Below are 16,040 nucleotides of genomic sequence, written 5' to 3'. Positions count from 1 at the left end.
ATGTGGTGGCTGGAGGAGGAAGAGGGCAGAGGATTTGGTACAGCAGCTGTAAGGTCCTTGGAAAATTGATCAAAGAGGGAAAATAGGATTTTAGTTACTTTAGAAACTTCCAGATGGCTCTCAGGGAAAGTGAAACATCACCTGAAGGCTTAGACAAGGATCTTTAGGATGATTAGTCTGTTTTAGGTGTAGGTAGACCCAATGTGGACTTGTTTAATATCTGTGATGGGGAAGGCTCTCCAGGTGGATTAGCCCACCCTGCCCAGCACACAGAGTCCTCAGGGTGACTTTGCTCTTTCCTTGCCTTTGCCTTGTCCTCTCAAGGCTTCAGTCAATCTGTTTGCACTGGGAATGGCTTCACCAAGGAAAGGAATAACTGGTGCTGCAGGAACCAAGGATGCCTGGGCTGTTCCCCATATGCTCTCATACTGGCCATGTCGTGTGGCCTCTCTCTGTCAATGAGCTATTGTAGATGGCTGGTGGGACCCATTGTCATCTTGGCAGGAAGCAGATGTAGGGTGTGAAGTGAAATCTGGAATACTAACGATGGCAGAGCGTGGCCCATCCTTTGGTGGCCGTGCTCTGCATCAGGAGGCAGGGTCAGCTGCTGGTCAGCACGTTTGCAGAGCCACTGAAAAAAACCAGTGCGGCACGAGAGCTTTCGTGTATTCTCTGTGACATGTATTAAATCCAGCTTTACAACTGCCTGTGAAAAGACACCCTGTCTGGGGTTTATAAAAAGAATCACTTGTCAAAACAGAGAGCCAGACTAGGAAAGGAATTCAGCTCTCCCTTCATTGTCACCAGGGCCAGTGTCCTCTGTTGCAGAAATGAAATGGCTGTGGTGTGGTGGCAGGCATGGAGAGCTGGTTCCTGAAGAATTTGGAGTTCCAGCACTCAAACTGTACACTCCTCTGGATGAGCACTGGGGGACAGCGAGCTCATGAGCCACCATCAGTTGCTTTTATAGCCCTGCTGGGCATGAGGCTGGCTGAGAGTGAGGAGGGGCAGTGGGTGGAGAAGCATTGGTGCTCCCTATCTCTTTCCATTGGTGAGATCCCAGGGATGCTGGCAGTGCTGGGCATTGCAAAGGAGATACAGTCAGTGGAAGGCAAAAAGTAGATTATTTCATACTCATGATATAGTGGACACGTGTACTAGTGGCCTCCAAGATGCTCAGGGTGAATTTTGATGTGAAGGCAGCTGTGAACCACAGCTGGTGGGGAGCAACTGCAGGGTACCCTCTCCCATCACTGGTCTCCAGCCTCCTCTTGCCTGGAGTGGCAAATGTTGTGGGAACATGCAGGAAGCATTTGGGGCTAATGTGACGGAGAAGGCTTGCCAATGTCACTGGAGGAAAACACTACAAGTTATTTTTCTGTACAGGCCAAATTTTTGTCCCATTTTCAGCTCCCAGCAAATCTGCCAGTGTGTTTAGCCTCCTGGTACCAGATGCACTTATGGGCCCTTTTCCTCCAAATAAAGCTAAGACTTTCTCTCCCTTGGCTGTGACCATTCTCTCCGTCTGGTGCTGTCACTCCATCACCTGTCCACTTTGATTTATTTCAACATTTTAAAAATTTCATAGGCCCACTCCCAGATGGCGTAAACGGATAAAACTCCAGGCCATGCTCCAAAAACATCAGTGTAACTGTAGGATCTGCCTCTTTGGGTTTACTTACCTATGCCAAAGAAAAATAGGAAAGCTGTAAGCAAAGCAATAAAAGGAAAAGAATGTCTGGGAAAAACAAAAGTTCTAGATGTTGATTATATAAGAATTGAATAGCTGTTAAAGTCACCTAGAATATCCTTTTAATAAGCGAAGAAATTGCAGCCAGATAAGTTAATAATTAAGGATGACAAAAATATACCATTGTTCCAATAATAAGGAACTGTATTGGTCTTATTGAAGATAAATGGAGGCGTATTTAACATGATTCAGTGCTATGCTGATAGACTACAAATGTCCTTTTTTCGCTAGAAAACTCAGTATAAAATCAGGTCAAAAGCTGATTGCCAGTACTTGTTCCCTCCAAGTTGCTCGGCTCCTTTTGACAGCAGATGTGCCTTGGAAGCAACTCCCACGTGTATGGAGCTGAGCAGAAGGGAGCTGGAGGCTTTGAGAAAAGGCTCCTGCCCCTTTCTATGGAGAGCAACAAGATGTGCTCCTGTGTGTGGATCATCCCATGGAGATACAGCATGATTTCAGACCGAGGACTGGATAAATCAACTGCTTATCAGCTCTGCAAATCAGTGACTGGCAAAGGCATCTGCAAGGAAGGTGATGAAGGTGTGATTGCTCTGTTTCCTTTAATACAAGAGATTCCTGTAAAATCCAGTTGGACAGAATTGGTTATAGCCATACCTAGTAGGACAGCAATTTCAGTGCCTCCTGACACAATCAAAGCCCAAATTTCTTGTACCTCTAGCAAGCACCAAAATATGATGGCTCAGCCCCATGCCAATGGGGAGCAGTGGACTTTTGACACCCAGACACAGAAACCCTATGACTCTGAAATCTTGAGAATGGGTAAATGCACAGATCCTGTCTTCAGCTCACCTTAAACTCTAGGTGTACTTCTCAAGCCTTGCACTCGAGCTGGAGACTCACACAACTGCTTTCTGTCTCCTCCTGCCCTCTCCATCCTTGGTGAGGCCCATTTTTTTACAGAATGCTTAAGGAAAGCATTGGGAGATCAGCCAGCAATAAACCATTGTCATCCCAGAGCTATTAATTACCATTATCTCTGGTATCAGACAAGAGCCTGTAATAAGCTCTGAACTTTTATTGCATTGAGGTGTCTGCTGACATCCAGACTAATGCAGATTATAGGGCTGGGATAAGCTCTCCCTCATGCTGGAATTGGCACAGTGAATCATGGGGGAGGAGAGTTTTATCCCTCTGTGAGGCAAGGAGTCGCCTGCCAACAAGAGTTGACACTTCTCTGGCACAGGAAAAGTGTCAGGAAAGTGAAACCACACCTTTTCAAATAAGATGAATAGCCAAAGGAAAGGAGAGGATACATTTTGTGGAGAAAGATTAGCTCTCTGGATCCTGAGTGACTTCACAGGGAGGTCAAGTAAGGAAGCCTATGTTCTCCATGAGGCATGGCAGGTCTTTATCTGAGGGATGCTACTTATGGGTACATACTGTGTGGTCCTGTCTCAGTCTGAAGTGCTGATCGTAAGGCATCTGCATATGGGAAATGGAGACCTTTCTTTTCAGTCTGAAGGTAACTAATTTAGGTAATGTCTTCCAGCTGTTTCTCTCTTTCTTCACATACGTCTTTGTATATGCCTGTTACTCACATTCACGTCCTCTTCATTCTCCCAAGTCATTATAGGGTTTGTTTTTCTGTGACAAATCAAGGGAAGAGATAGGAGGTCCTACAACTCCACAGGAGAAATCTGCTGCTGCTGCTGTTTCTTTCAGGCATAAATCAGGAGAACATCAGGAGTAGGATCTCCTCAAAGCCTCAGACTACAGAGCTAACCAGAGTGCAAGGCACTGAGGTTGCTGCAGCACTGGACATGAGTGTTGATATCGTCCAACAGCCTGACTCTGACACTGTTAATGCCATTACAGATAAGTTGCAGCCCATTATTTCCCAAACTCACCTCCTGTCATTTCTTGCAGAATTTCAAAGTCGTTTCCAATTACTTAGAAACTCAGGGAAGAAGATGTAAATGTTCCAGGTTAAAGAGGGGCAAGATGTGCAGGCAGAAGTAACAGCTCCTACTGGGTCAGTAGACGAGCTTTGAAGAAAGTAGACGAGCTTTTGGGCACAGCAGTACACCCAGAGCAACATCACTGCTGCTGGAAGAGAGTGACATTTGGTGTTTGAAACAGAGACCACACAGCGAGAAGAAAAGAGAAGCAAGCTAAACATCACCCATGTCCTAAACTGGGGCAATTACACAGCACCTTTCCCACCACCTATAACCTGCAGACAGCAGATTCTGCCCCAAACACCCTGACCTGCAGACGGACTTCTGTGCCTAAAAGTGTGGTTTTGGGTTTTTTTCCAACTATATATCTCTCAGACTAGTAAAAGGTTCTCTCCCTTGTGGTGGTGCATTTCCCCTACCACCAAGGCTGCACTATGACCTGAGAAATACTCGATAGGCCTTGGCCTTGAAAACTGTACCTGGGCTGAGCTCCTCTTGAGCTTCTCATAAACACTATCTGCTCCCAGGTTGTCTAAGGAACTCCTGTTTTTTAATGAACAGCCTTGGAAACTTACTTTTCCTGCCTAAATAACAACCCAAGTGGAATAATATTTTTGTTATCAAACTTTCAAAGAAATTTACCAACCTGAAGTGTGGCCAGGATGGAAAATTACTATGACTAAAACAACTGTCTTGTGACCCTGTAAACAGCAGTCCAAAATGAGACCCTCTGAGCTCTCCTGGACCAGCATCTCCTGGACCAGCATCTCATCTGAGTGGGGCCTCTCAGAGCCAGCACATTCCCAACTTTGCTATACATGGATCACCAAATGACAATGACAGATCCTGAACTGTTACTGTCCACTCCTTGAGGCTCAACCCTTTGCCCATTGAGAAGATGCAATGGCATCCAAAGTGAGTATTTCACTGAATTTGAGGGGGATTTTTCGCAGGTACCTTGTACAGACTCTTCATGTCTGTATGCAAGCAAATGTGCATATGGTATATCAAATGTACTAGGAATGTTGCTCCCTTAGATTCTTAAGTACTTTAGATTTGTAAATAAGTTACTGTTGTGGTACAATAAATTCTATATGAATTCTTTGCTGAATTGTTAAACTTCAGTTATCGGTTAAGTTAAATGCTGTTAAGTTTAAATGCTGTTAAGTTTAAATGCTGTTAAGTTTAAATGCTGTTAAGGTAAATGCTATTAAGTTAAATGCTATTAAGTGTTATTAACTTTAAATTAAGTGTTGTTGGGCCTTTAGGCGGTATTCCTTTCCTGTCCTTTTATCTCTCCCTTGCCCTCCAGCCCAGCTTCCACATAGATAATTTTGAGTTTATTTTGGTTTGGATTGACTGACTCTGGATTATTTGTTTGCTTTTTCTAGATGCGCTTTAACCGTCTAGTAAGTAGTAGAGTGAACCTTGCCAACAAACTTTGTTGTGCTTTCTTTTTTTCGTATTAAATCTGCTTTTGCTGATACCTGTGCAGTTGATTCTTTAAGCGACCTTAAAATGCTCATTCACGACACTCCTTCCTCTCAGCCATACCTTGTATGTCTCCCCAGACTGTCATTCTTCCAACAAAAGGTTTGCAGGTCTTCCATAGCTCCCTCTGGTCAGATGTGATAGATGCATCAAGCTTGACTGAGAAGCTTACAGGGCTGGAAATCGATGTTTCTTCACCAAGAGCCAAGTGGCAGCTCACTCTAGCAGAGCTGCAGCAGCTGCAGCATGTAAAACAGGCTGGGAGATGGGTTATCCACATTAGCACAACTGTGGTGCCTCTTCCCTAGCTTCCCTAGCTTCCCTAGCTTCCCTAGCTCAGGCATGGGGCTTCCCTTAGGCAAAAATCTCCAGGAGTTCAGGAGAAGTTTTGTCTGACTAAAGACTGATCTGGGGCATCAGGATTTAACTCTTTCCTTCCCTAACCCCTTGTTAGGCAAATTTCAAATCCTTTTCAGGTTTTGTTGGAAAGCTCCTAGGAGGCTCTTTCTGTCCCCATTTGAAACACAGAAATTCCCTTTACAGGAAACCCAAAGCTTTATCATACCTATTTATCTACACAACAGCCTCAAGAGGAGGTGGCGCCTCAGCCTCGTGCTCCTGTACTAACACAAGTCCTGCATGAAGAATAGAAGGAATTGGAGGACATTGCTTGCCCATAAAGCCCTCTGTGGATGATGCTGCTGGTACTTTCCAAGTCCCTTTCTGAGGCTTTCCATCACAGTTCTGTTCCTCAGCACGGTGCAGCTTTACAGACTGCTGGCTGGGATATTGTTACAGTCAGGTTAGCAAACATTTAAGCTTTAAAACACCCAGACGTTTTGGGTCCAGAGGTTTGCTAGATAATGGACAAAGCTAGTGCAAAAAACACTTCAGAGACTAATATTAAGCCACTTTATACATCTCTTGTTCTTCTGTTATAATTCAAACCCAGCAAAAGCATTGGAACTAAATAATAAGATATATTATACACAAAAAGGGCTTCTGAACTCAATAAAGTCTCAGGGCAAAAGCATAGCTATATGGAGAAGGAATAATTCTATGTGAACCAACCAAAAATCACTTTGTGGTCAGAGGCATGATCCCCTTTCACATCCAAATGCTCAGCTTTTCCTGCTGGAGAGCACAAAGCAGTAGTCTCAAATCCTCCTTCTGTCCATGTACCAGAACTACCAAAAAGACATCTATATTTAGTTGCAGGTTCAACCCCAAACAAGCCAAAGGACATCGGTGAACATTGCATCATGCGAAGATGTAGGACAAATATTTTCAAAGCCCAGATTTGCTGACTGGATTAGGAAGGAGTGCCTGAGCCAGTATATCAAATAGCACAACTAATTAGGCATTTTAAGAAGATGCAAATTAAGGCAAAGATAAACAGCAGGAGGTTTCTCCCTTGCTTTATGTGTGTTGGGTACAGGAACTCCTTCCCATCTGCCCATCCTCGTGGCTATATATGCCACAGCCCCTTCTCACCGTGATGGCTGCTCCCACCTGTGCTGTGCCCTATGGCCTGTGCTAAGAGAAACACAAGATGTGCCAGCCCCTGGGAGTGGCTTCTCTCTGGATCTGGACAACATGGGCACCTTATGCCTGCAGAGACATGCCCCATAAAGCCTCATCAGTGACTCTTTAATGACCCTGTCACAGGGGGCATGACGAGAGGTGCTTGCTGAAGGCAGCTGGGTACAGAGAAAGTGGCCCATGTACCAGATCACTGATGGAGACCTTCAACCTGGCCCAAGTATAAGGGCTCTGGCAGGGACCCTGGGCTCATCTTCTTGGGACTTGTTGCATCCAGATTCACTCTTGACTCGGTGCTCTTGGTATCAACCAGCTTGTAGTGACAGGTCAGATAGTGCATGCCTGTGTATGCACACACACACACATACACACAGAAGTACTGAAAAATCTGACTTATTTATCCTGATTACATATTGGAATACACTATTTTACATGTGATTTGCTGCAGCAGCAAAAGTAGGTGAACAGTGAATCAAAAAGCAGCACTTTTTTTTGTGCAAGCAGCATTGCTCAGGCTTAGCATCCTTACCTGGGGGAGGCAATTACTGGAACAATCTCTCTCCCTGTTCCTCCTTTGTTCCTGTTCTTGCAGAGGCTGTAACTGTCTTTTATATCTCCTTGTTTTCCCCACTGCGGTTTCACTGTGCATGGGATGTTTTACATATTTTGCACTTAGATATTCTGCCTTTATTCTGGAAAAGCCCTTTGACCATGCCCTGTGAGGTATTGCAGCACCTTGTCCACCAGCAGGAACGTTCTCTGAGAGGGAAAATGTAGTTTGGCCAAGGTGCTGCTAAGCAGACAGACATGCTGGCACCACTCAGCATTTCCAACCTCTACGTTGTGGTGAAATACTTGTCATGGGTTTGTGGTTGCTTGTAGGCCAGATCTCTGGGGAAGGCAAAAGGTTGCAGATGGTTATGGGGCTCTAGGACCAATATGCTTGCAAAGAGTCACCTCCTTCTCTGCAGCCCTGTGCTGGGAATAGCACAATCATGCACAAACACCACCTTGAAGTGCTTCAGAAGCTTTTTGACAATCAAATTTCAGTTAAATATAATATCTGAACAGGTAATGAGCAGGAGAAGGTGTCTCATTTTCCTTCAGCAGGGGAACTGGTGATTCACAGTGCCCACATCATTCATGGGTAGTGATGTGAGCTCTCAGCAATGACGTGTCTGCAACAGAAAAACCCAGATATTCATTTTTGGGATCCTGGGGACAAACTCCATCCCGCCGAGGAGTGACAAACATGGTATTTGGAGGATATCTCAGATTTATTGTCAGGGATTGCACTGTGAGGTTTGAGAACCTTGCTGCATCCAGCCTGGGGGCTGAGGCCACACTGGGGTGCTGGCCTTGGGGATCCCTGTCCCATGTACCTCTCTGATGGAGACCCAACCTGTTGCAGGGCCAACCCTGTGTGAACCAGCCACCCTCGTGCCTCAGTTTACCATTTGTAAAACTCCACAATGTCTGCAGGTAAATGGGGCTGTACAGCCACATTTTCTCAGCTGGGCTGAGTGGCTTCTAAGTATGTACGAAGCTGATATGAATTCCACAACAGGGCTTTGCATCAGTCCCTGTAGCCTGTGTGGGTAAACCCTGCGCTGGTTTTGAGTGAGGTGAGGAGCTGCAAGCAGTCAAGGGTATTCATAGAAATGGCTTTGGCTGTCAGCAGTGCTCAGCTGCAGCCCAAGAGCAGCGTGATGGATCTGTGAGATACACATTCATAGCACAGCATGGCATGGCAGGTCTTGATCAAATCTCCCTCCAGCTCTGTGATGGGGAATTGTCTGTGAATCCAGATGCCATCATACCAACCATCCTGAAATTCAGATCAGAGCACCTTCAGCTTGTTTAATATTCAGGTATCCTCATCAGTGATGCAGGGTAACGGTTTTAAACTAAAGAGAGTTTATGTAGATTAGATATAAGGATGCAATTTTTTTACAGTGAAGTTGGTTAAACACTGGCACAGGTTGCCCAGAGAGGTAATGGATGCCCCGTCCCTTAAAAATTCAAGGCCGGGGGGACAGGGCTCTGAGCAGCCTGATTTAGTTGAAAGAACCCCTGGTCATTGCGGGGACGTTGAACTAGATCTTCTTTAAAGGTCTCGCCCAACCCAACCCATTCCGTGAACGGGGTAAAGGGGCAATACTGGTATTTGACAGAGAGGTGAGGAGACCAAAGTGGTCACAAAGCACGCTTGTGGCAAAGATCCTCCTGTGCTGCAGCGTGGGTCCCCCACCCATAGAACAGTGATGTCCTGCCCGTGGGGCAGTGTCTTCCACAGGGCAGGAGGGTGTCCCAGCCACAGGGGAAATCGGAAGCTCTGGGGAGCGCCGCGCACTGACGGGACGGGACGGGATGGGACGGGATAGGAAGGGACAGGACAGGATAGGACGGGAAGGGAGCGGGACGGCGCTGAGGGGAGCCGGGACTGCCCGCCCCTCCGGGCTGTGCCGTGCCGGGAGGGAGCGCCGGTCCCTGCCCGCCCCGAGCCGCCACCGCCCCCCGCCCGCCCCCGGCCCCGCCCGCCCCGCGGGCCGCGCTCGGCGGAGCCGCCGCTCAGCCGGAGCGGGGCTGGTGCGGCGGTGAGTACGGCACGGGGCGGGGGACTGGGGGGACTTGGCACTCCCGGCTGGGCGCTGTGCCGCCGGCGAGAGGAGGTGCGGGCACCGGCCGCGGAGGGAAGAGACCCCTGCGGGTGCCTCCGGGATCGGCCACTTTAGAGGGAACGATGCTCAGGCTTCGCCCCAAAGCCTGGCAGGGGACACAGGGCGGGGGGGAGGCAAGTGCTTCCCTCTGTCTGAACCTGCCTCGGGAGGCTGAGCACACCAGATTTCTTGGATGGTCTTCCAAAGCATCAGTGTTACTTTGCTTTGGATGGAGACCAAACCCCCACTAATAGCAATAACGAAAAAAAAAAAAAAAATTTGGATAGAGGCAGGAAGGGATCTCCCTAATGACATGCTCACTCTTTGGCACATCTCTTCCCGGCGCTCCTCGTCCGTGACTAAAGGTCTCCAGCCCCACGTGGAAGGACAGTCCGTAAGTGCCATGGAGGGATGGGTTTGGAGGTGGATTTCTACTTGATAGCGGTGGGAGAGGTTCAAAACTCTTTTCTTTTCTCATGTTGTTAGAAAAGAGCGTTTTTCTGAGTAATGCTTAGTAGACCCTATGAATCACCATCTGCATAACTTTATATGGGGGCTGCTATTCTCAGCATCTCAGTGGAACTATGTAAACTATCAACATTCATAACTGTTTGTACATGCAACGTGCAAATCTATTCCCTGGAAAACTATTTCAGAGCAGGTCAAAGGAGGAGACAGTGCAGAACAAAATGTCAGGGTGGCTCGGTGGGTGGAGACCGGTGTTGGGGAGCTGACAGTTGCCTCCTTGGAGGGGCAGCCCCTCTGTGGAAATGTGCTGGGAATGCTCACCAGGAGATGTGCTGTGCAGGATGCTGAGTGCTCAGGGAGTGGAACCAGAAGAGGCTCAGGGGTCAGGGACTCAGGTCCTGCCCAGGCCTTGCTCCTTCAGATTCTTCTTCCAGAGGTTGGTGTGCTAAGAAAACATCATGGGTCTTTTAGAGAGGCTTAGGAGAGCTGTGGAAACCCAAGAGGGGGTTTGGCAAGGGGATGGCACGATGGCAATGTCACCCAGTGATGGCAGTGCCGTCCAGCTCCAAAGGAGCTGCCCCCGCACATGCGTTGCGGGAGCACGTGCGGGTAGGCTGGAGGAGCTTTCAGCGCTGCTCCCCGAGCTGTGCTGGTTTTGTCAAGGGAGAAGAGTTTATTCTCTTGAGCTGTCAATCCATCACCTCCCAGAGGCTCTGCGCCTTCCCTCCGCCTCCCCCTCGCTGCCAGCATTCCCAGATGTGCACAGTGCCGCAGGCTGCAAAATTCCCCATGCCCAGGCGGGGGAATCACAGCATCTCCCAAACCTCTCCAGGGAACTCACAGCATCTCCCAGACCTCACCAGTCTGACCCCAAAATGAGAGGAGATGCAGAAGTTGAACATTTCAACTCTTGGTGCTGGTTCAGTCCAGGCTTTCAGTTTGGAGTGACCTGACATTTCCAAGCAATTGAGTTGAGAGCTTTGCTGTAGGGTTTTTTGGGTTATATTTTTTTTCCTTAAATAATATTGGCTGAAATTTTTCCATGAAAATGCATTACTCTCCAAAGGAGCTGCATTCACGGGTCAGTAGTGTCCTTGCGCTCCCCTGAGCACCTCCTGCTGCAAGGCACTGTGAGTCCAGTTGTTCTGTTGTGTCCTGCTTGTGTTCAGTCATGGGGTGGGGATGCTGACCCCTAATAGCATCTAATACCATCTTCAACAGTCCCTGCTCTGTCTCAGCTCAGCCAAGCCCCTGCCACTCAGGAGGGAGCATCCCAACATATGCCCCTGTCATGGATGGAAGCTCTGCCTTCTCCCACCTCAGGAACATGACCTCATTCCTAGTAGGTGACCGCAGCTGCCTGGATGGCAATTTGGGCTCGTGACCCTGGGACAAGAGCTGGAGTGTGCTGCTTTCCTGCAGGCTTCCCAAATCCCATTTCTCATCCAGTTCTTTCATTAAACATAGATTAGATCAGATAGTGTTTCTTTCACTACAAAGTAATTTGACTTTCCACTTAGTGGGCCCATCTGATAAATAATGGCTTGAAATAACACAATTCCACCTGACCTTGATCACTCCAAGTCCACGCTGGACTTCTGCTCCCTGTCTAGCTCTGGCTCAGCACCTCCAGATCTCAGAGTACAGTTTAAGTTCCCACTCTTGGAGGCGAGCCCTGTCTGGAGTAATGGAGACCGAAGCCACCATATTATCTTTATGTTACTGACACACAGGCAAAGTGATGAGTGCAGAGGTGACAGCTGAGTGTGGATCATCCATCTGCCCATCCACCTCTGTGCTTGAGCCCCAGTTCCATCCTGACTGTGCAGGCTCTTCACTGGCACTGCCACCATGAGAAGCCCTCACAGTAGAGTTACTCAGGGCTGAATCTGTCTGGGGGTGTTGGTGCTTAATTCCTACATGGTCCAAAGCTTTTTATCCTTCAAGAAAATGGAGCTGAACCTGAATCTTCTTGCTGGGCACTGAGCAGGGCCAGAGGGGATGTGGTGGGACCTCTCTGCCTCCCTGGTTCGTTGGTTGGTGGGGAGCAGGGGATTCCCAAGCCCAAGGAGCAAATGCTCTCTGTTGCTGGAAAAAGCAATGGGGAATGAGAGCCCCACAGAGATCAGAAATCAGGTCTCCCTCCCCAAATTTTCCAGCACCAGGGAAGCATGGTTGCTCTCTGTGTATGACATTTAGCTGAGAAGGGCCACCCAGCTGGAAGAAACCACCGTGATAGGGAGGGTGAAGGTATTGATAACACCTGTGGGATTGATCTTGACGGGGACCTGAGAAGGTGTGCACTAGAGCTCACTGTAACCTCTTCCATAAGCTATGCTTTGATCAGAAACCTGGCTGGCATTCTACCAAGCTGGGGAGTAAATCTGGAATAAAACACAAAGACAAGAGCTATGAAAGCCCCTGGAGCTGCCCTGGCTGGGGTTCGCATCCTGCCTCCATGGGGAATGCTGTGTTGTTTCTTGAAATTGAGGATGTTTTTATGGGGCTGTTGGAAAGTTTATTTGTTCAAACTGCACTGGCTTTGCTCTGCCCAAGGGCATCTCATCTGAGGTGGTGGAAATGCCCTTTCTGATGGTCAGTAGTAAGTGGCTAAAGAGGCTACACCCCCTGGAGAGGTCCTAGTTCAGTCATTTTCTCCCCTGGCAGGTCTTCCACGACCTTGTCCTGCTCAAACCTGGCCCCCTTTTTGTCTTGCAGGACGTGGGCTCTCTCATGCCTTGTCTCACTCTTCTTCCCTCCTAAAACCTCATTCTGAAGGATGGCAGCTGCCTCATTCCGCTATGGCCTGACCATCACCGGGGCTGTGCTGCTGGTGACGGGGACGCTGTGCTTTGCCTGGTGGAGTGACGGTGAGGTCGGCTCATCGGCCGGCGGCAGCGGGACTCGCCTCCTGCCTCCCCGGGAAGCCGAGGCAGTTCCCAGCTCCTCCTCCTCCAGCGCCCTGCTCCGCTCCGTCAGCTTCTTCTGCTGCGGTATCGGTGGCATCCTCCTCCTCTTCGGCCTCCTCTGGTCCGTGAAAGCCAACACCAGGGTGGTCTCCCGTCGCTACCAGTACCATTTCCCCAGGGACCTTCAGTACTTCACAGCGGAGCCTCTGGAGAAGTGGAACTGCAGGTGGGTGCCACGTCCCTGTGCAGTGCTTGAGTGGGCAGAAGTGGAGGGTGGATTTGGCTGTCCCATGTGTCTGAGCCTGCTCCCAGACTGGCTTGCTGGTGAGCTTACAGGAGCAACAATGCATCCACACCGCCAGCCACTGCTCAGACCCCGCTCTGTGCTCTCCTCCTGCTCCTGAGCAGATGTTCTTGCTCATTAGTGTCAACCTGAGCCCCCACACTCCCCTTTCTGCCAGCTCCTGTCTGCCCACGCTGGCTGCACCTGTGGCCAGCTTGGCTGCATCCAGCTCTCCTTGCCCTGCAGGGCCATCACAGAGGGAGGCAACATCTCCTTAGCAGAGCCACTGGGCAGAAGACTCCATTGGTTTTCTGGCAGAAGGTTTGAATTTGGGGGTGGGGAGGTCACCCAGACCTCCAGCTGTTGAATTGTGCCCTAGTCTCTCAGATCTGCAGTGCTCTATAAAGATGAGGGTGTTTATGCCATCTTTAATGGAAGCCAAATCTATGTTAAAAGGGACTTAAAAGAAAAAAAATAAGGAAAATAATCCTTGGAATGTCATCAAGGGTGTTGTTAGAGGGTCCTTCTACAAAGCCTGTTTTGGGGTTTAGAAAGGCCCCTCACCCTGAACACCACTGCTGCTTTTTGGGACCAGACTCTTCCAGTGTGAAGAGTCTTGATTTAAAAGTTTTTTGCTCAAAAGGTTTTTTTTCTCCAGAGACTGCAGTAGAAACGGAGCCAGACGGCCCTTCCCAGTGCTGTTTTATGGGGGTCACAGCAAAGATCTTGGCTCCAGCATAAATCGGGCTCTGGGGAAAAGCAGCACTAAAAGAAACTCTTAAGAACATTAAACCATAAAATTTCACTTGGAGTGGGAAGCACGTTCCTGGTTCTCCTGGGGTTTCAGTGCCCCTCTGAGTATCTGTGAGATCGTGATCCAGTCTGGGTACTCTGGGGAGAGGTTCCACCTCCTGTGGAGAGCTTTGCTGTGCCCCTATAGGGAATGTCCCTTTCCCTGAGCTCCCAGCTCGCCTGCTGGATGGGAGACAGTGCCCTGGCACTGTTGGTGCTGTGACAGCTCTCCAGCCCCAGCAAAGCATGCTGTGCTGGGATAAATCCCCCTCTCTGCATTTCCAAGGCAACATCCCCATGCAAACTGAGGCTGTTTGGCAAGACTGCCAGCTCAGAAGCCCAGGGTGGTCTGCCTGGGACAGGGAGCCATGAAGAGTTCAGGATGGAGGGATCCCTGTGGAACACTGCAGCTTTTCCTTTGGACCAGCTGTGCTCTGTGATTCCCACCACCTCCCCAGCGCACTGTGCTGGGTTTCATCTGCAATGATGAGTTGCTTTCACAGCCTCCCTGACTTTGGGCTGCACAGTTCCATAGGGTGCCAAGCAGGACCATGCACAGGGCGAGGGTTGTCCAAAGGTTTTCCCTGTACACAAACTGTGTTTGCTCATCAAAGGACTGCTGGAAGTGACACCAGGCTTGGATGGTGCATGGCAGAGTGTGGTGTGACTGTATTGAACTGGAATGGCTGCCCCTTGCCCAGATGCTTGTACCAAACTGCTCCCTTAGCTGCTGGCAGCCTCTGTGACTCAGGGGTGAATTTGGGATTGGGCAGGTGATGAGGATGCTCCTCTGCCTGTGGGATTTTGTCGCAAGATCTGATGGATGGTGCCCTTCCTCCTGCATGGCTCCCCATTTTGGAGCCCTTGATCCTGGGCATGCAAAACCTGCCAATGTGCATATATGTTCATCACGCTTAGAAGGGGTTGAAGGGGTGTTTGGATGCTGCAACTGCTGGGCACTAGGATGCTCTGGTTGATGGGCACTGGAATGTTCTGGTTGGCGGGTGCTGGGATGGTCCAGTTGATGGGACACTGGGATGGCTCTGGTTGACAGGAGACAGGGATACTCCAATTGACAAAGTGCTAGGGTGGTCCAGTTATTGGGTGCTGGGATGCTCTGGATGATGGCTGCTGGGATGCTCAGGTTGAGTGCTGGGATGCTCCTGTTGGATGCTGGGATGCTCTGGATGATGTGTGTGTGCTGCTGGGTTTCTTCTTTCCATGCAGCAACTGGGATGCCAGTGCCATCCCCACCTACGAAGAAGCCCTGACCTGCAGACCCGCCCACGGTGCCCTGGCCTATGTCCAGCCCCCGGGGAGGAAGGAGGAGCTCACGCCGCCCCTGTACCGCTACCTGGAGGAGGATGAGAGCTGGCAGGGCGGCCGCCGGCGCAGCTCCTCTGACAGCGCCTTGTTCCGCCCCAGCCCATCCTGGCTGGAGACCCTTCACCCCGAGGAGCCGCAGGCAACACCTCCCCCCAGCTATGAAAACATCAGTGTCCGAGGGGTCTGAGCTGGGGTCAGCACGGGCCATGAATCTGTGGGTGGCTACCCAGTCCCTCAGTTTTAAACTGAGCCCCTTCCTTTGTGGGGAGGAGAGGAGGGTGGGAGAGGAGGGGAAAGGGCCAGCTGGGCTTTCTGAGCTATCAGTCCAGGGCTATTGGGATTGTGAGTCCTGTGGGTGATGAGTTCGAAGCATTGGGAGTAACTGGCATGTTTGAAAGCCTTTGTATTTTTAATAAAACCACTGTTGGTTGCAGATGCTTTGTGTTCCCTGCTCTGACCCACCCTAGGGAGCTCCTGTCAGGCAGGGGGCTGCCCACTCAATAATAAAAACTGCAGCAGAGAACGAGGAGCCTGGCCAGAGAAAACCCAGCTCTGTGCCGCCCCATTCGCTCCTCTGCCTTTGCAGTGTCCCTTCCAGCCCTACCTCCATCCCTTCCACCTTGCTTCCCAATGTACTGACTTCCCACGCCTCACTTCATGTAGTGTAGAGATGCTCAGTGGCCGTGTGTGCGGTCAGTGCATCCAAGTGCACTTGGCATTTCAGGCAGCATCCTATAAGGAGCCATCCTGAGCACACAGCCCCCTCCCTGCACACCATGGCTGGGTTTGCAGCCTTGCCCAGAGGAAAGGCCAGCGGCTGTGGGGGCCGCTGCCGGTTCCTCCATCCCACCAAAACAACAGGCTGCCCTGGGCTCCCTGCGGACCTGCAGAGCTGCAGAG

The 16,040-nt window shown here is 49.8% G+C and overlaps 1 protein-coding gene across 2 annotated transcripts; it reads left to right on the top strand.

Annotated features, from left to right (window-relative positions):
- Positions 1 to 9,244: 9,244 nt before the first annotated feature.
- TMEM61 (transmembrane protein 61) lies at positions 9,245 to 15,575 on the top strand. Of its 2 annotated transcripts, none has more exons than XM_027879077.1 (3): positions 9,245 to 9,299; positions 12,549 to 12,965; positions 15,042 to 15,575. In XM_027879077.1, the coding sequence occupies exons 2-3, from the start codon at positions 12,610 to 12,612 to the stop codon at positions 15,325 to 15,327; spliced, it is 642 nt and encodes a 213-aa protein (XP_027734878.1). In that variant the 5' UTR covers positions 9,245 to 9,299; positions 12,549 to 12,609; the 3' UTR covers positions 15,328 to 15,575. The 2 variants fall into 2 exon arrangements, with proteins under 2 accessions (XP_027734878.1, XP_027734879.1); XM_027879078.1 differs by lacking the exon at positions 9,245 to 9,299 and adding an exon at positions 9,397 to 9,756.
- The last annotated feature ends 465 nt before the right edge of the window (positions 15,576 to 16,040 follow it).

The sequence above is a fragment of the Empidonax traillii genome, unplaced genomic scaffold (genome assembly GCF_003031625.1).
Source record: "Empidonax traillii isolate 1590-97213 ecotype Southwest subspecies unplaced genomic scaffold, ASM303162v1 scaffold50:size1795014, whole genome shotgun sequence".
Lineage (NCBI taxonomy): Eukaryota > Metazoa > Chordata > Aves > Passeriformes > Tyrannidae > Empidonax > Empidonax traillii.
The sequence above is the reverse complement of the archived record's forward strand: the minus strand, read 5'-3'. Positions and strand labels throughout refer to the sequence as shown.